Here is a 15,664-nt window from a genome sequence, read left to right on the forward strand (position 1 = left end):
TAATATGATTGATTAACTATTAGAGTGAAAAAGTTTTATCATAATAACGTTTTATCGACCATATTTTAATTTTTAAGTTTTTGGGATAGTGGTCAGTAAATAAAAGTCTTTATTACCCTTAATTTCAATATAGTATTATAAATTCAATTTTTATTGGTTGGCCCATTTGTTCAAAGTAAAAATATATCTTGACACATTAACTATCCTTTAAAAATACATGTTTACAGGTTGATTTACATGAATTGATACAATATTGTTGAAAATATTTAACTCAATCATAATGAGTGACAGAAGTCATACTTTTAAAAAATACATTTACAAAACAGTCCCATATGCAGTATATTTGGAAATAAATGTATTAGTGTATACTAATACCCTTTCATGTTTTGACCCTTTAGTTCTGGTCGTTGATAATTATTTATTCTGAGGGACTTCTTCTCCTCTAAATTAGGACTTCGACGAATTGTGTACCATCTAAATAAATCTAATAATCTGATATTAAATACATACAGTGAGTCATGGTATCTGGTGATTCCTCTATGAAAGTAATCTTTCAATTATATATTCTTTGAATATTATTGTTCTAATTGTTTAATTTGTGCTGTTGACTATACTAAAAAAAATGTTATAGTTTTGGCTATCTCTTGTTCTGTTATAACTGAATTTAGCTATTGTATGTATTTTACGCAAATGTTAATTATTTAGTGTTTATCTTATGTATTGTAAGTTTTAATAAACTATGTAATCTCCTTTTAAACTATTAATAAAACTAATATTACCAAATTCTTTAGGAGAATTAATAAAATAAAACTAATTAAAATTAAATGAATATTAACTGCTGCATTTTTTCGATCAGTACTCCTTGACATACCCGAAATCAGAAAACGAATAAATTCTTGATCCATAGCTCATCAATCTTTTCTAACAACATTACCAAGCTCCTCCAAATTTAGAGGGTGTGGCTTCGTAAATTTGTAGAGATTTCGAAACAGTCCCCCAACCCTATTACAGAACCACCTCGAAACGCAACAGTTGGAAACATGTTTTGTTTATGATATCTTTCTCACACTCCAAATATCTGAATAATATGTTTACTTGGGCTCTTCTGTACAACCAATTAAGCCATTCGGCTGCAATTCATAAGTGATAATCATAGTATTCGCTTGGTGCCATGTCCGGACTACATGGTGGACATATCAAAACTTCTTTTGCCTGGGGTTGTTCTGATGGAACAAAACACTTTTTCTATTGGCCAATTATCGCCATTTCTGGCCAATTGCTACTTTCAAACGGTCCAGTGGTTGACAGTAGAAAACAGTAGAATTTAATGTTTGGTCATATGGAAGTAACTCATAATAAATGATTAATTTTTTCATTCAATAATTCAAATAATAAACATTTATGTAGTGACGACTATCTTTATTTGCATCAAAAATGAATCAAGGAACATAATTGGTTATTGGGGAGTCTTCAGAGCTAATATGTGATTAATTAATTGGTGTTATCTTGGATTTTTTCATTATTTTCCGGGTGAGTTGTTGTTGATCCAGTCAGCATCAGATCCAGATCCGGGAACACCACCATTATTGCATCCCTCGTCGAGAATGTTTGCGCACCTTTTGCCTGGAGAGTTGTCGTGGATCCAATCGTCATCGGAACCAGCTCCGGGAATGCCGCCGTTGTCGCAACTTTCACTCAAGATGTTGACGCACCTTTTGCCTGGTCCGTAGTTATTAATCCAATCGGCATCGGTTCCAGATCCGGGTATTCCTCCATTGCTGCAACCTGTACGAAATACACTGTCAATGTGTGTACTGCGGCCGCTTTGTTGCTGCCAGTTTACCTTCATCAAGAAGTCCGGGACTACATCTGATCGAAGCGGAGTGCATCCTGTGGAAGAAATCGCCAAGTTGTTTGAAAAGTTCGGGGTCGTTTATGTTCCTCTTCAGGTGAATCTTCGCTCTTGTCATTGCCACATCGGCTGGGTGCCTCCTAACGTACCTTGCGAGGGTCACTGCCAGTACCATGGCCAATACAACAATAATTCCACGCATTTTCACCTGTTGGGTGTTTGAGGGTCAACAAAATAAATAAAAAAGAGTACAGCTTTACTTTGTACACGTTCACTACTATTTAATACAAAGTACAGCCTAATAAAATTTGTAAAAAGTTACTTACCTTATTGTATTAGTTGGTCTATTCACAAAAGGCAGAGAGGAACTGATGACTGGAAAGGGCTGAATTTTCGATTTTATATGGTTCCTTATCATCAGTTATTTAATTAATTATAACAAATAGGTATTTATTAATTAAGTGAACTAATAACCATATGGAGGATTTATCGAAACAGTAAATGGGATTATTATTTTCGGGTAACTGAATCAAGTGAATAATGATTAGTAAATAATGGCGCTTAATTTATTACAGGCAAAGTAAACAGGAAATTTGGATAAATCCAATCTTACTTACAGGAACATATTAATATGAAAAATTCATTAATTAATATAATATAATATAATATAATAAACAAATCAGAATAATACACTTCTTTACTTAATTTATATATTTATTTTTAACAAAAATTTACAAAATTGCAAAAATTTAATTTCTTAGTTTCATTTGTACCATGTATTATTTTTTTTATTTTAATTGGTATAAATATAACCTTATAATTAATTAAAATGTTGTTAGCCTTTCACAATCATTTAAAATATAACAAACTGTAAATATTTATTCAGAAATTCAAATTTATAGGGACAATAATTGAAATATGCAACTCACAGTACACACATACGTCAAGAAGTTGGCTATAGCAATTTTATAATGTGATATTTAAAATAATAAATAAATAAACAGAGAAACGATCAGACAACATTAACTTTGGCTAATTATATTATTAAATATGAATATAAAGCCTAAATCTTTGTTTTAAAAATAAAACCCATTTTATGACAATTGGTAGACCTGCTTCTATGAATTGAATTCCCTGTAGTTGTCAAGTTGACAGTTCAATAAAATAAATTTGGGGGTCTCCAAAAATACATAAAAATGTGGTATGAAATTTTACCAAGTTTCGGCATTATCATGGTTGCCATGACCGTACCACATGCCTCAGCCTATGTATTAAATAAACTCGTCGTTGGAAATGTGAGTAAACATAACCATGTTAACAATTATGTAATTTGTGTTTGATACCAAATAAATCTAGTAGCTACTCTTTTCAATAATCCGACAATTATTAAACTACTACTGTTATATATCCATATTAACATTTATGTAAATTGTGTTTTCTGCTAGATTATCTAGTAACCAATATTCTCAATTATCACACGATAACTAAACTACTGCTGTTACATTGTGTTGCATTAACATTCAACCATTAAGCAACTAGTCAATGAATTTTTATACTATAAATACAGAATATAGATATTTAAATACTAAATATCTTAGAAATATGATATATATAATAAATATATTTGGTTTTTGTTTTAGTATTACCGCAGATCACTCCTTGACAGACCACTATCATTTCAATATCTGAGAGACACAAGACTCAGTGGTGATCCCTACAAAGTTGTTGTAAGTATTAATTATATTTATTTTGTTATTGATATATTAATTTGTTTTTTTTTAGGGTCTGGAAGCAATCCCCGATAACTAAATGAATGTGTATAGATATATTAATTAATAATAAATTAGTTTACCATACTTTGTTGATTGACTTTGACTGTTGAAATCTTCAAACTTACCTTAGCATTATTTGTCTGTACACCTCTGAATTAAATGCAGTAATTTATTTAAAATAATATACATATATTTTTTCTACAATTTTTTATTAATATAATTTCTACTTGAACCAAATAAATAAACAATGTGGCTGCTCACAGAAATAGAATACATTCCATAAATATATATTTCATAATTTATATACGATTTATTAATATTAAAATTATTAATATTTTGTTGGATACCTTTTGTAACCGCCTGTAAACGACAAAGCGTAGATTCAGGCATAAAAATCAACTTAATTGATAAATTATCGTTGATAAATAGTTCGATTACATCTCTCCAATGTCTACACGAAACGGTTCATTTTACCAATAGGTACAGAAGGACCTCCACCAGATTTCAAAATTTTTGTGGTGTATATAGGATCCAAACTTGTATTTGGAGGACGAACGTATTGTTTACCATCTGATCTTATTCTATTAAGGTTGGATTCATCATTTCAAAGTACTCTATGTTAAAATTCTAGAAGATAATGTTTTTGTGCAAACTTTAGTCTTGTTCAGATATTCTTTTTAATACCAATAATTTCTTTACCGAAATACATCCTTGCTAGTTTTGTTGATTAAGTATCTAAGTTTTTGAAGATATTAGATGTTAATTATTATTTCCCTCTTCTCTTGAGTGCATTCTTTTTTCTCACTAAAAGTGAGTTATTCAATAAAAGAATAAAAATTTTACTAAGAATAAATCCTACTAAGAATATATATTGTTGCGTCACAAAAGTAAAAAAATCTATAGAATATTCAAAATATATTTTATATACGTACTGAACATATTTTGAATTAAATCCTTTTATGAAATATTTTGCAGTTTTGTGCTATTTTTCTGACCACTACTGTGCATAATAAACAATAAATTATGAATGAAAAAATTAAATCTCCATTATTGAATTATGCCCAATGGCAACATATATTAATTAATATATTTAACAGTACATGTAGAAACATGTTCAAATTTTTACATTGTTTAATTCAATAGCAACAATAAATAATATAATACAACGTTAGATTATCAGAATTAACTTACGAAAAGCTGGGAACTGGTAGTTATTCGATACAATCAGGTACCCCATTAAGAAGAAAATCCAAAAAACAATTAAAGAAAATAGAGAAAACTGTAATACACTCAGCACACAGCTAAAACTTAAAATATGTTTAAAAATTGAGCTAAATTTCAACGTTTCAGTAATGTTCATACATATTTCAAACGTGACATTTAAAAAATCCCTGCAAAAAAAAATTTTCGAATTCGGGCAACGACATGAAGTTAGCCGCCTGTCCCGGTGAATTCAATGACCTTGGATTTGCGCTATTTACAGAAATGTGTTTTTATTCGCAAAAGTTGTTTACGCATTTGTAAATCAATAAAAACAACATATTGTTAATGTCCGTTACAAATGAGTACCACCAAAACAATCGTTATCTTTGAAGGGATCAGCCGTCTGGATTGAATTAAATATTGGGCTTAACGCCTGAAGGAATTTATTTCCGAGTTGGCATTTGGCGAGCTGGATGTTTTGTTGTTAGTAGTGAGGTTGCTGTGGCCGAGACGTAACATTAGTTTGTTGCTGTAACTATGTCAGAAAATATCGAAATAAGAACTATTATTGGGAGCAGGAATAACATAAATACAGTGTCTGACAGTCCTGTTCAAGATCCAGCCTCTTCTGGGAAGGTAACAATTCATTTTTTCTCACTTTTTCATTTGATTTGTTTGTTTATAGCGGTGTTTTACACTATTCCATAAGTGTTTGTTTATATTTCTTCGATCATTGATTTACCTCCTGAAAAGACAATAATTACATAGAGTTAGATTTTTATTTTAGCAGTCTATTATATATGTTATAAACTATTTTGTTTAACCATAACTAATGCATCAATGTTATAATTATATATCCATTTATCAATTCATCCAGTGCCTAAATTAATTAGAGTTTATTTCTCCCACAGTTTATTATACACACAATTATTTGTTCGTCAAATATTCATTCAATCAATGTGATTAGTTATTAATAAGTAGTAATTAAAAATTAATATAGCTTCTCTGATTTACTTTACAGTAACATGTTAAATCTATCTATAATAAAATACAGTAACTTATTATGATTAGATAGGATTAATCCATTTGAATTTTAAAAATACATTTGGTTTTAGTTATCAACTCAATTTGATTGGATATTGGATTTGATGACATCAAATAAAACATTAAATTGTAAATATAGGTCCTATTTTTATTTTGTTTCGAAGGGAGTTTGGGGAAGTGATATATTTAAAGAAATTCAAAAAAATTGTCTTGTTATCATTCACCTTGGTGTAAACTTACATTTTCAATAAATCTTTTTATTTGTTATGCAAGGTTCTCAATTTGATAAAACTGTCATGATTATTTCATGTTATTGTCAGTTTAATTCAGTTGTTCGAAGTGGTTTCAAACATGACTGTAAGTAATATGATATAACTTTCTATTTACTTTTTTGTATTCTTTGAAAAGAAATATGTGCATTATCCTTCTAAATGACATGCTGAATCGATTGACGATAACTTTAATTTATTTATACCTTATTGTATTGTTAAATTTATTTAGTGTAGCACAATAATCTGACGTTTTTATTCAAAACAAAAGCTTAATCCAACCAATAAATGTCAATGAACTAAATTAATGGGGAGGAAAACAATCTTGAACGTTCAATCAATTACATGCATCTGACTGCATTTAAAGTGACTATTATCGGTCATTCTCAAGTCGTGTTTAAAGCTAAATAAAAATATTAATTGGTATTATTTGTAACAACTTGTCAAAGGTGCGTTTTTCGAATTTTATTGCAGAATTAAGGTGTTTTCGTTTTCATTGAAAAAACTGCAATGTTTCACCTTGGCACAAATTTGTGATCACTTTCTACTGAACTAGATCACTTAATTTATTCTGGCTAGTACGAATTTGTCTTTAAATTATTCACGGTTGAATGGGAATAAAATTTTTATCGCCTCCAAACATTTCTTTTTATATGTGTTTTTTTTTAATTATTTTACCTGAAAATGAATTAATTATTGCTTTACCCGGCAATTTTATAGGAAAAATAATCTGATTAACTATTCGTATAATAGAATGTGGTCGTTGGTTTTCTTTATATTGCATTCGTTTTATATTATAATTGTTTTATATTTATTAAGTGAGGGCATGTAATATTTTATTCTAGTTCATCCAACCAGAAAATTAATATTAAATACAATTCCATGCAGATTCTAACAATAGTAATTGATTTTAAGAGTAAAAAGTTGAATATTTCATTGTCCCCATTAAAGGGAACATAAACATGAATTGTTTGAACAAAATTGCATTCGTGGATTTAGTGTTGCCTCTCTATCCCACACATTATTTAAAACAATGCGCACGCAAGTGCTTTTCTTCATTATATGCCTATAATTCAACCCCAACACACCGGGCTAGTCAGTATAAACAAATCATCTTGTGTCAATCGTCCGGTTAATCATAGGCAATCTACTGAAATTGAAATCGAAGCATGAGTACGAATATGTCACGATGTTAGCGATTCGAACTGCTTTTGAGGTGAGTTTTGTTGTTGAATAAAATCATTTTGTGGAGGTGAATTGCTGAGTTGTTGCTGGACATTTAGTTTACAAATATAAAACTGCTACTTGCAAATGTATTTTTTTATTAAATTATTATAAATTTAAACGTATTCCACGTTTATTGCAAGTTATTTTTTTAAAATAAAAGGTTCAACAAGTGGTTAATCAAATGAAATCCTGGTTTTGTTTTTACAAATTCTGTAGAAGGCTTTACTTTATCTTACAATTATATATGTTGCAATATTATTGATTTTTTCAACAGGACAGAGTTTAATAAACGGGTTGCAATAAATTATAAAGCAGAAACTCATTGACAGATATCGTATGTATGTTTATTCTATTTTAATGGTATAAAAATCGCACTGAATTGTATTGCTTTGGTCACGTATGAGGATTATATTATAAAATTATGTAAACTGATTGAATTCTCTCGATATATTTATACCGTTTATTTTTAGGGTTTGGAAGGAAGTAACGCCTTTGTCAGTCAAAGGTCTAAGTTGGTAAGATATACATGCTTCAGTGTATGCTTTACCTTCTTTAGGTCTTTCTGTATTCATTTATTATTTTTTATATATATAATATAATTGTAATTTTATTTTTGGTAGCCAGATTTTTCAGCTTTACACATTATTATTCGCTTGTTTTCACTGTAGGCATGTTTAGACGTTATATAACCGTTTTTCAAAGGTACATTTATCGATTTTGAGACACCTTTAATGAACTTGCTTGTCCTGGCATTTATTTAATTTTAATATGTTGTTGTGGACAAACATTAAGACGTAAAATCCAAATTGTTGGCATTAAAAACGAATCGTTCCTTTAATTATTTTTATTGTTTGTTGTAAACAATCGACTCGGTCACAAATAGTCAGGTGCCAAACGTGCCCAATAAATTTATTTCAGTTGGAAAATATTTGGCTGCCTCTTGTTAAATAAACTCGTGGTGCATCTTTGAAAAAAATCTGGCTGCTCTGCATGTAATTTACAAAATTGGCTTTTTATGTGCTAATTATCAACACCATGTATAAAATTTTTATTAATTCTATATTTAAACTGACAAATAATTGGATAAAATTCCCAGAGATTAACTCGTGCGTTATTTATCGATTGATTTCGTCGACTTGGATGAGAAAAAGTTAATTAGATCGCATAATATGGTTTGATTTACTATTCACACCTCGACATTCGTTTTCCGTCAATCGATTTCAGCTGGCTATGTATCAGTTAATATCGCGAGCTAATTTGAATTTGCGTTTATTTGCAGTAATAATGGTGATGAGCATTTATTTCTTTTCAAACTTGATGGAATGCTTGCCTACAACAATGATCCTGTTCTCGTTGTCGGAATTAATTAACTAGAATTTCAATATTCCTATAAGTCGGCGAACATCTCGACGTTTCAATCAATTAAACCGCCTTAGTGCTTGATAACAGATTCGTAACTTATTTGTAATTAATTACACAAGCTTATAATATAAATATAAATGCAACGTAATCCCCTAAGGCGCTTTATCACAAGGCTTTAGCTGCTTAATTTACTACACATTTGATTTATTGTTTTACCCACACTAACGCACGCACAAATTACTTACTTCATTCCAACAGTAAATAACCCCCTAATAATTTTTATTGCGTTTACAGGACACCAAATCAACATCAAGTGCTTTAAAAAAATCCAGCCGCTATCGGAGCCGATCTTTGTCCGCTTCATCAACGGATTCCTACAGTTCAGGTAAATTGGCTAGTTGGACTTTATTAATGTTACGTGATTCCACTCGGCCTTTTCCAATGTACACATAAATAAAATGGTCACGTTCAAATAATTTTTCATTTATTTCTACACAATGCAGAAAATGGCAATGAAAATTTATTTTTAACAATAGTAATTACACCTTATTAAAATTAACAAATTGCTTTTGCGCATTTACAATGTGCATCGTGCTTGTCCTTCGTTCGACTAAGAAAATTATTTGTTCAATCTAAATTTACTGTATTCAGATACAATGGTTTCAGTTTTAAGGATATTTTATAAAAATCTATTACTTAAATTTACTTGTCGATAAGAATATTATATATTATTATATTATATTACCTTTTAAACATTATTTCTACTTTATAAAATGTATAAAAATCCTGCTTTTTTTCATTTAACTTCGGAAGGAATGAATCAAGTGGTGGGACAGTTTTAACGTTACTTAAGACAAACTGAGGCACCACTTCAAACATCTGCAAAGTGTCATTAGTTGGTTGTGGAGGAAACATTTTATGGGATAACAAAATAGTAATTTTTATAATACTTGTAAAAAATAATAGAAAATGAATATTATTTTAACAGTTCACATTAACAAATAGAGTTCTGATTAAAATATTTAACAGTTTAAAAAGATGTTCAATTTAGAAAAATATGTGAAACATTTTATAGAATAACAAAATAATAATTTTTATAATAGTCTTTAAAAATAATAACAGTTCACATTAACAAATAGAGTTCTGGCTAAAATATTTAACAGTTTAAAAATGTGTTTTTATGCTCCGTGAATATACTTACTTAGGACATTTTTTATCAGTGGTCATAATAAAAGTGTCGAATTGTGATATGTTAAACTTATCTAAAACGTCGAATTTTTGGCCTTATCAGTAAGCATAAATATAATACGTTGACCAATAACAGTGATTCAATGACAAATCATGTGATGTCGGCGGTAATGTCACATTTTGCAGACTAATGATGTATGAAAGTCTAAATATCTGGTGCCCCAAAAAGATATTAATGCATAAAATATTTGTCACAATCTAATATTTTAATATTTTAAGCCGTCAGTAACAATTATCGTAATGTTTTATAAATTGGCTCTAATTAGACAGTCTGCAAAAGTTAAAAAACAACTTTTTTGGTACTTTGTTGTTGTTGTTATTAATTCGTTAGTTCCGTTAAATTATTTCTAATTTTGCTCACCTTCCTATTTGCATTCGTCACGAACTGATTTAAGTCCACTTGAATGAGTCATTTGCTGCATTAATGTCTCTAACATCTGAGCAGGCGCAAGTTATAGGCGGAACATTTTAAAATACACAAGTAACACTGAAATAAATGTATGTTGCAGCTTCGTGCACAGGTAGCAGTTCAGATGAAGATGACGTGTCGCCCAGAGAGAAGGTGCAGAACAATTCAGCCGGCAAATCCGACTTCTGCGTCCGCAACATCAACCAACATGCTTTCGGACGTCGTGAGATTGAAATAGCCGAACAAGGTAATTGATTCCCCCTAAAAAATTCCGTAACTAAACTAAATTTGTGTTTTAGAGATGCCCGGAATAATGGCATTGAGAAAACGTGCGGCCGACGATAAGCCGCTAAAGAACGCGAAAATAGTCGGCTGTACCCACATCAACGCCCAAACTGCCGTACTTATAGAGACCCTGGCCGCCCTAGGTGCCAGCTTAAGATGGGCGGCCTGCAACATTTATTCGACACAGAATGAGGTGGCGGCCGCACTCGCCGAAGCTGGTTTTCCGGTGTTCGCATGGAGGGGCGAGACCGAGGAGGACTTTTGGTGGTGCATAGATAAATGCGTGAACGCTGAGAATTGGCAACCGAACATGATTCTGGACGATGGCGGTGATGCTACACATCTCATGCTTAAGAAGTATCCGGCTATGTTTAAGTTAATTAAAGGTGCGTCGCTGTTCCTGTCTTCTGAATTTTGTTATTGTTTTGGTTGTAAATTTTTAGGTATAGTCGAGGAGAGCGTCACAGGTGTTCACCGTTTGTATCAGCTATCCAAAGGTGGAAAACTAACCGTCCCAGCAATGAACGTTAATGATTCAGTCACTAAAACGAAATACGATAATTTATATAGTTGTCGAGAATCTATCATCGATAGGTAATTCATTCATTCAACTCCGCTTTTTACTGCAGTTATTAATATATATTTTTGTAGTTTAAAACGATCTACAGATGTTATGTTTGGAGGAAAACAGGTCGTAATCTGCGGCTACGGTGAAGTAGGAAAGGGTTGCTCTCAAGCTTTAAAAGGTTTCGGATGTGTTGTATACGTCACCGAAATCGACCCAATTTGTGCCCTTCAAGCAAGGTAATTTTTCTTTGTTTTGTGGTTATGAAAAGTCCTGTAAAATTACATATAAATAGTAATCAGAATATTGACTGGCAATGAATAAACAAAATTCCAAACACCACTATTAATTCTTAATCGAGAATTTATTTTATACAATACGAATATTTAATTGAAGTTACCATTGCCCCTTTTACATTGTCTGAAGACTCACCCATGGTTCAATTTAATGAACTGTTGTTCTTTTGCTCTTAATAATAATGACCATTTATTTGCCCAATGGAACATTCCAATGACTGTACAAGATACAAAATGTTAATCAAAATTAATAGCTAAAAGTAAAAAGTAATTATAAGAATCGCATCCGATGTTCTTAGTGGTGCTTCGATTCATGAACGTCCACTACTTTGGACTCTTGGTTATTGTCGTCCCTGCCACGTGAAACCTAGATATTGTGTGACTTAACAATACTAACAATAGATTATTATAATTAATGGATAATGGCAAATCATTAATGAATAAAACGAAAATAAATGGCCCAATTGTGGATCCCTGTGGCACCCACATGTCAAGTCGAATATCTATTTATTTTTATTGTTAAATCTAAGGGAGTTTAATTTGTTGAGAATTATTCTGTTGAACGTTTTCGAGAAATCAGTATAAATAATGTCAACTTGACCATTCATTTTAATTGATACATGCTCAGTAAATATTATTAAGTTAGTTGGAAGACAGATAATACTATTCATACTTGATTTGATGTATGGATCTTAAAATATTTTTTAATTATTACGTTGTGATTATGTTATATTGCAATCTAAACAAATACTTTGAATAAATTCTCATTTAGAATACAAAGTTAGGCGGGTATTTCGTTGACTATGATTAAATCTCCACTTCAAAACTATGATCCTTCATTATTTTATTTTTAATGCAGTATGGATGGATACAGAGTAGTCAAACTAAATGAGGTGATTCGCAACGTGGATATCGTGATCACTGCCACCGGAAATAAAAACGTTGTGACCAGGGAACACATGGACAAAATGAAAAACGGCTGCATCGTGTGCAATATGGGACATTCCAACACTGAAATTGATATTGTATGTAAATTCGATGAATGTCGTCAATGTACTTAGATTACAAGTTTCTTCCCATTTATAGAATAGCTTGCGTACGCCTGACCTAACATGGGAGAAGGTGCGTTCCCAAGTGGACCACGTGATTTGGCCGGACGGCAAAAGGATAATACTTCTGGCCGAAGGACGACTGGTTAATTTGAGCTTCTCCAGTTTGCCTTCGTTTGTCGTATCAATCACGTCGGCGACCCAAGCTCTCGCCTTGATTGAGTTGTTCAATGCCCCGCCCGGAAGGTATAAGTCCGATGTCTACTTGTTACCCAAGAAAATGGGTGAGTTTCCACAAGTTGTTTAATAACAGTTCAACTTATTCTTGTAATGTGTATTCTGTGTTTTAGACGAGTATGTGGCAAGCTTACACCTTCCCACCTTCGATGCACATCTAACGGAATTGACGGACGAACAGGCTAAATACATGGGATTAAACAAAGTTGGACCTTTCAAGCCTAACTACTACAGGTACTTAATAAATGAAATACCATAACACAAATTTACATATTTATATTTTGTTGTTTCAGGTATTAGCTCTTCAATTTTTACTTTTAAAACGTACTGCATAAGTCAATGTTAGTCTCCGCCAGATAGTGTTAAATTTGAAAGAGCATAGCACTTGCGTTCCATGCAAACTACAATATCGCCTTAATTTTATTTTAGAGATAAGGATACAAACTTTGCTAAAACAATTTTTAATGCTCAAAATTCAAAATTTTAAAATAGCTGATAGTACTTAACTGTTTTTTTTTCACGTAGAATTTTTTCATGGCAGTGGTTATGGTTAATTAGATGACATAATTATGTTTTAAATTATTCGTTTGTCAGATATGCAAAAATGATTGTGTTGTGTTTGTCAGTTTGTATAATTTTATTAATGATACTATTTTAAGCATCTTCTTTTCAACTTCTCACAATAACACCAAATTACGAGTCGTTTAATTGCCTCTAAAAATTTTGTTTTTTTCTGTTTCAACAGTTTACAATTTGAGCTATGTTTTTTTCAAAGACTTGTATCAATATTATAATTTAATGGTAATTTACATACATATGGCAGAACTAATTGCAATGAAGGGCCTACATAATTCAGTATTGGAAGTACTTTTCAAGTACAAACTTAATTATATTTATGTATTCTAGAATATGACCCCTGTATTAAAATTTTGTTTTATTATTAAACATTACAAATACAAGACAATATATTTCGTATGCTTGACGTATAATGTAATCATTATAAAAAGAATCTGAGATTTACAGGGAGATCTGCTTGCCAAAAAAAGTACTAGTCATTGTCGTATTTGTGTGTAAATGTAACATTAATTAACATATCTTCAAAATAATTAGTTTTAAATTCAATTAATGACAGCATATTACATTTTCGTTTTAGAAATTCATTTAATTTACATCTGCATACTGTTGTCTTTTATTTGTAATAGCATTGTAATAATATATTTACTGTTAGTGATATCTAAAAGAGTATTATTTGAAATGATTTAAAGTAGATATAGTTGCTAATGTTTTTTCTTTTGTATGCTACAATTTTAAAACTTGTTATATTTATGAAAATGGTATTGTGACTTAGAAAATGACGCTAAATGATTTTAAATTCTAACTCATTTTATACCATTTGCTACATGTTATTTGGTGTGACAAAGTGTTAGCAATCTAATGATTTAATCTCTATGTAAGTTTGTTAAGAATTTTGTCATACTTATGATCAGTTAATACGATTTATGTATTATTAGAACAAAATAAACTATTAAAAATCACCAACTTGTTCCTTATTTATAAGTTTGTATAGTTAAGAAATAATTTAATTTGGTTTCAATTGCACGAATTTAAAATAATAATAATAATACAAGGTATCTATATTTATTTGGGTTTTTAGGTCTACATTTATTGGAATTATTTCCTGACGTTTTGTTACGCGAGTGACTAGCATCTTTAGAGATTCGTGTCTCCAGGACATCTGAATGACCACTTAGATAACTGATGATCTTTCCTGAATAAATATGCCTCAAATTTAAATTTCATAAAATATTTTCGTAACATTTGCCCAATTTGGCTTATATTTGTTTTGTTTGAAATGGATAATTTAAATTTCTATTTCACTAATATTATTTGAATATTTGATCTTGATAGTACATTAAATTAATTTTTCTTTTTATAAATTTAATAGACCAAAATAAACAATATTCTATTTCTTGTACTTTAATTTTCATAGATAATTTATATTATTATTATTTATTAAAAAGGTGTAATATTTGTGTTCTTGCATTCCTTAATGAGTGCTGAGCCTAAATTATTAATTTAAATTTTTTATCTTTGACCTCTGACACTTGTTTTTTTTTAATCTTTATGACGTCATCGCATACAAGATGCGTGAATATAAAGTTTGATGCATCTAAATCCGCCCTCTATATAATATCGGTTTATCTATCGATTAGTTTTTCAGAACACGAAGTTATAATAAAAACAAACTTTTGCTAATTTACTTATGTTGTAGTCTTTGAAATAGATCGTAAAATAGAAAGATAACACCATATTCTGATTAACGTTTGTTGTTGGCAGTAGGTTTTTCTGTGGTTGGTACGCCTGTGCGCTACCCTCTCGATGTGGATTAGTTTAAGGGTGACGCAAAGATGTGAAACCGTAATTCGGTCAGTATATATTTAAACTATATTAATTATTATTCTAACAAAACATGTTTGTTTCAGGTAGTGGGTGTAACTCACTTCAAATAACGAAATAAGGTATGCGCTTTAAAGAGTGGTGGCATGGTTTTATCTTAATTTGCTGTTATTTTGTTCTTATTTTTAGTTTCTTCACTAACAATTTCGCTTGGGCATCATTTCTATTTATTTGGTTATGGTTATAATAGCTTATTTTAACCTCAACAAATAATTAACGTTAAAATTAATGTTATAACTGTTTTGCTTCATTAGTGTGGTTAAGGTATTTTTTCTTGTTTCCCCTTTAATAATAAAGTTAAGCTTATGCAATATAAACATTTAAATACATAAATAAATTTCGAATAATTGTATAATTATCCCTAACATCATATCCCATCCCAGTCATTA

General features: G+C 30.4%; 3 protein-coding genes and 1 long non-coding RNA gene across 8 annotated transcripts in view; 2 read left to right on the forward strand and 2 right to left on the reverse strand.

Moving 5' to 3' along the window:
• Positions 1-1,455: 1,455 nt before the first annotated feature.
• LOC109594708 (uncharacterized) lies at positions 1,456-2,271 on the reverse strand. The gene is made up of 3 exons (XM_020009949.2): positions 2,179-2,271; positions 1,844-2,060; positions 1,456-1,785 (listed from the first exon to the last, which is right to left on the reverse strand). Exons 2-3 carry the CDS (start codon positions 2,052-2,054, stop codon positions 1,520-1,522), a joined length of 477 nt encoding a protein of 158 aa, XP_019865508.1. The 5' UTR covers positions 2,055-2,060; positions 2,179-2,271; the 3' UTR covers positions 1,456-1,519.
• A 1,518-nt stretch (positions 2,272-3,789) lies between these two features.
• Positions 3,790-10,419, reverse strand: LOC126266454 (uncharacterized). Its single transcript, XR_007548811.1, has 2 exons — positions 10,339-10,419; positions 3,790-5,572 (listed from the first exon to the last, which is right to left on the reverse strand). It is a non-coding gene; the product is annotated as an uncharacterized LOC126266454 (long non-coding RNA).
• On the forward strand, positions 5,328-14,353 carry LOC109594695 (adenosylhomocysteinase-like 1). Of its 3 annotated transcripts, none has more exons than XM_020009932.2 (11): positions 5,333-5,463; positions 7,838-7,882; positions 9,024-9,114; positions 10,487-10,633; positions 10,686-11,057; positions 11,115-11,265; positions 11,323-11,475; positions 12,392-12,557; positions 12,619-12,865; positions 12,932-13,052; positions 13,112-14,353. In XM_020009932.2, the coding sequence occupies exons 1-11, from the start codon at positions 5,365-5,367 to the stop codon at positions 13,116-13,118; spliced, it is 1,599 nt and encodes a 532-aa protein (XP_019865491.1). In that variant the 5' UTR covers positions 5,333-5,364; the 3' UTR covers positions 13,119-14,353. The 3 variants fall into 3 exon arrangements, with proteins under 3 accessions (XP_049826384.1, XP_019865491.1, XP_049826385.1); XM_049970428.1 differs by lacking the exon at positions 5,333-5,463 and adding an exon at positions 7,279-7,356; XM_049970427.1 differs by lacking the exon at positions 7,838-7,882 and having other exon boundaries at positions 5,328-5,463.
• Positions 14,354-15,027: 674 nt separating this feature from the next.
• The window catches only part of LOC109594712 (C2 domain-containing protein 5), a 32,490-nt gene continuing 31,853 nt past the window's right edge, over positions 15,028-15,664 (forward strand). For 2 of the 3 annotated variants that reach the window (XM_049970419.1, XM_049970424.1), the window contains exons 1-2: positions 15,028-15,244; positions 15,302-15,337. The gene's annotated coding sequence lies outside the window, so the exon portion shown is untranslated. The remainder of the gene's footprint in view (positions 15,245-15,301; positions 15,338-15,664) is intronic. The other variant, XM_049970423.1, reaches the window with a different exon arrangement.

This window comes from Aethina tumida, chromosome 1, assembly GCF_024364675.1.
Source record: "Aethina tumida isolate Nest 87 chromosome 1, icAetTumi1.1, whole genome shotgun sequence".
Classification (NCBI taxonomy): domain Eukaryota; kingdom Metazoa; phylum Arthropoda; class Insecta; order Coleoptera; family Nitidulidae; genus Aethina; species Aethina tumida.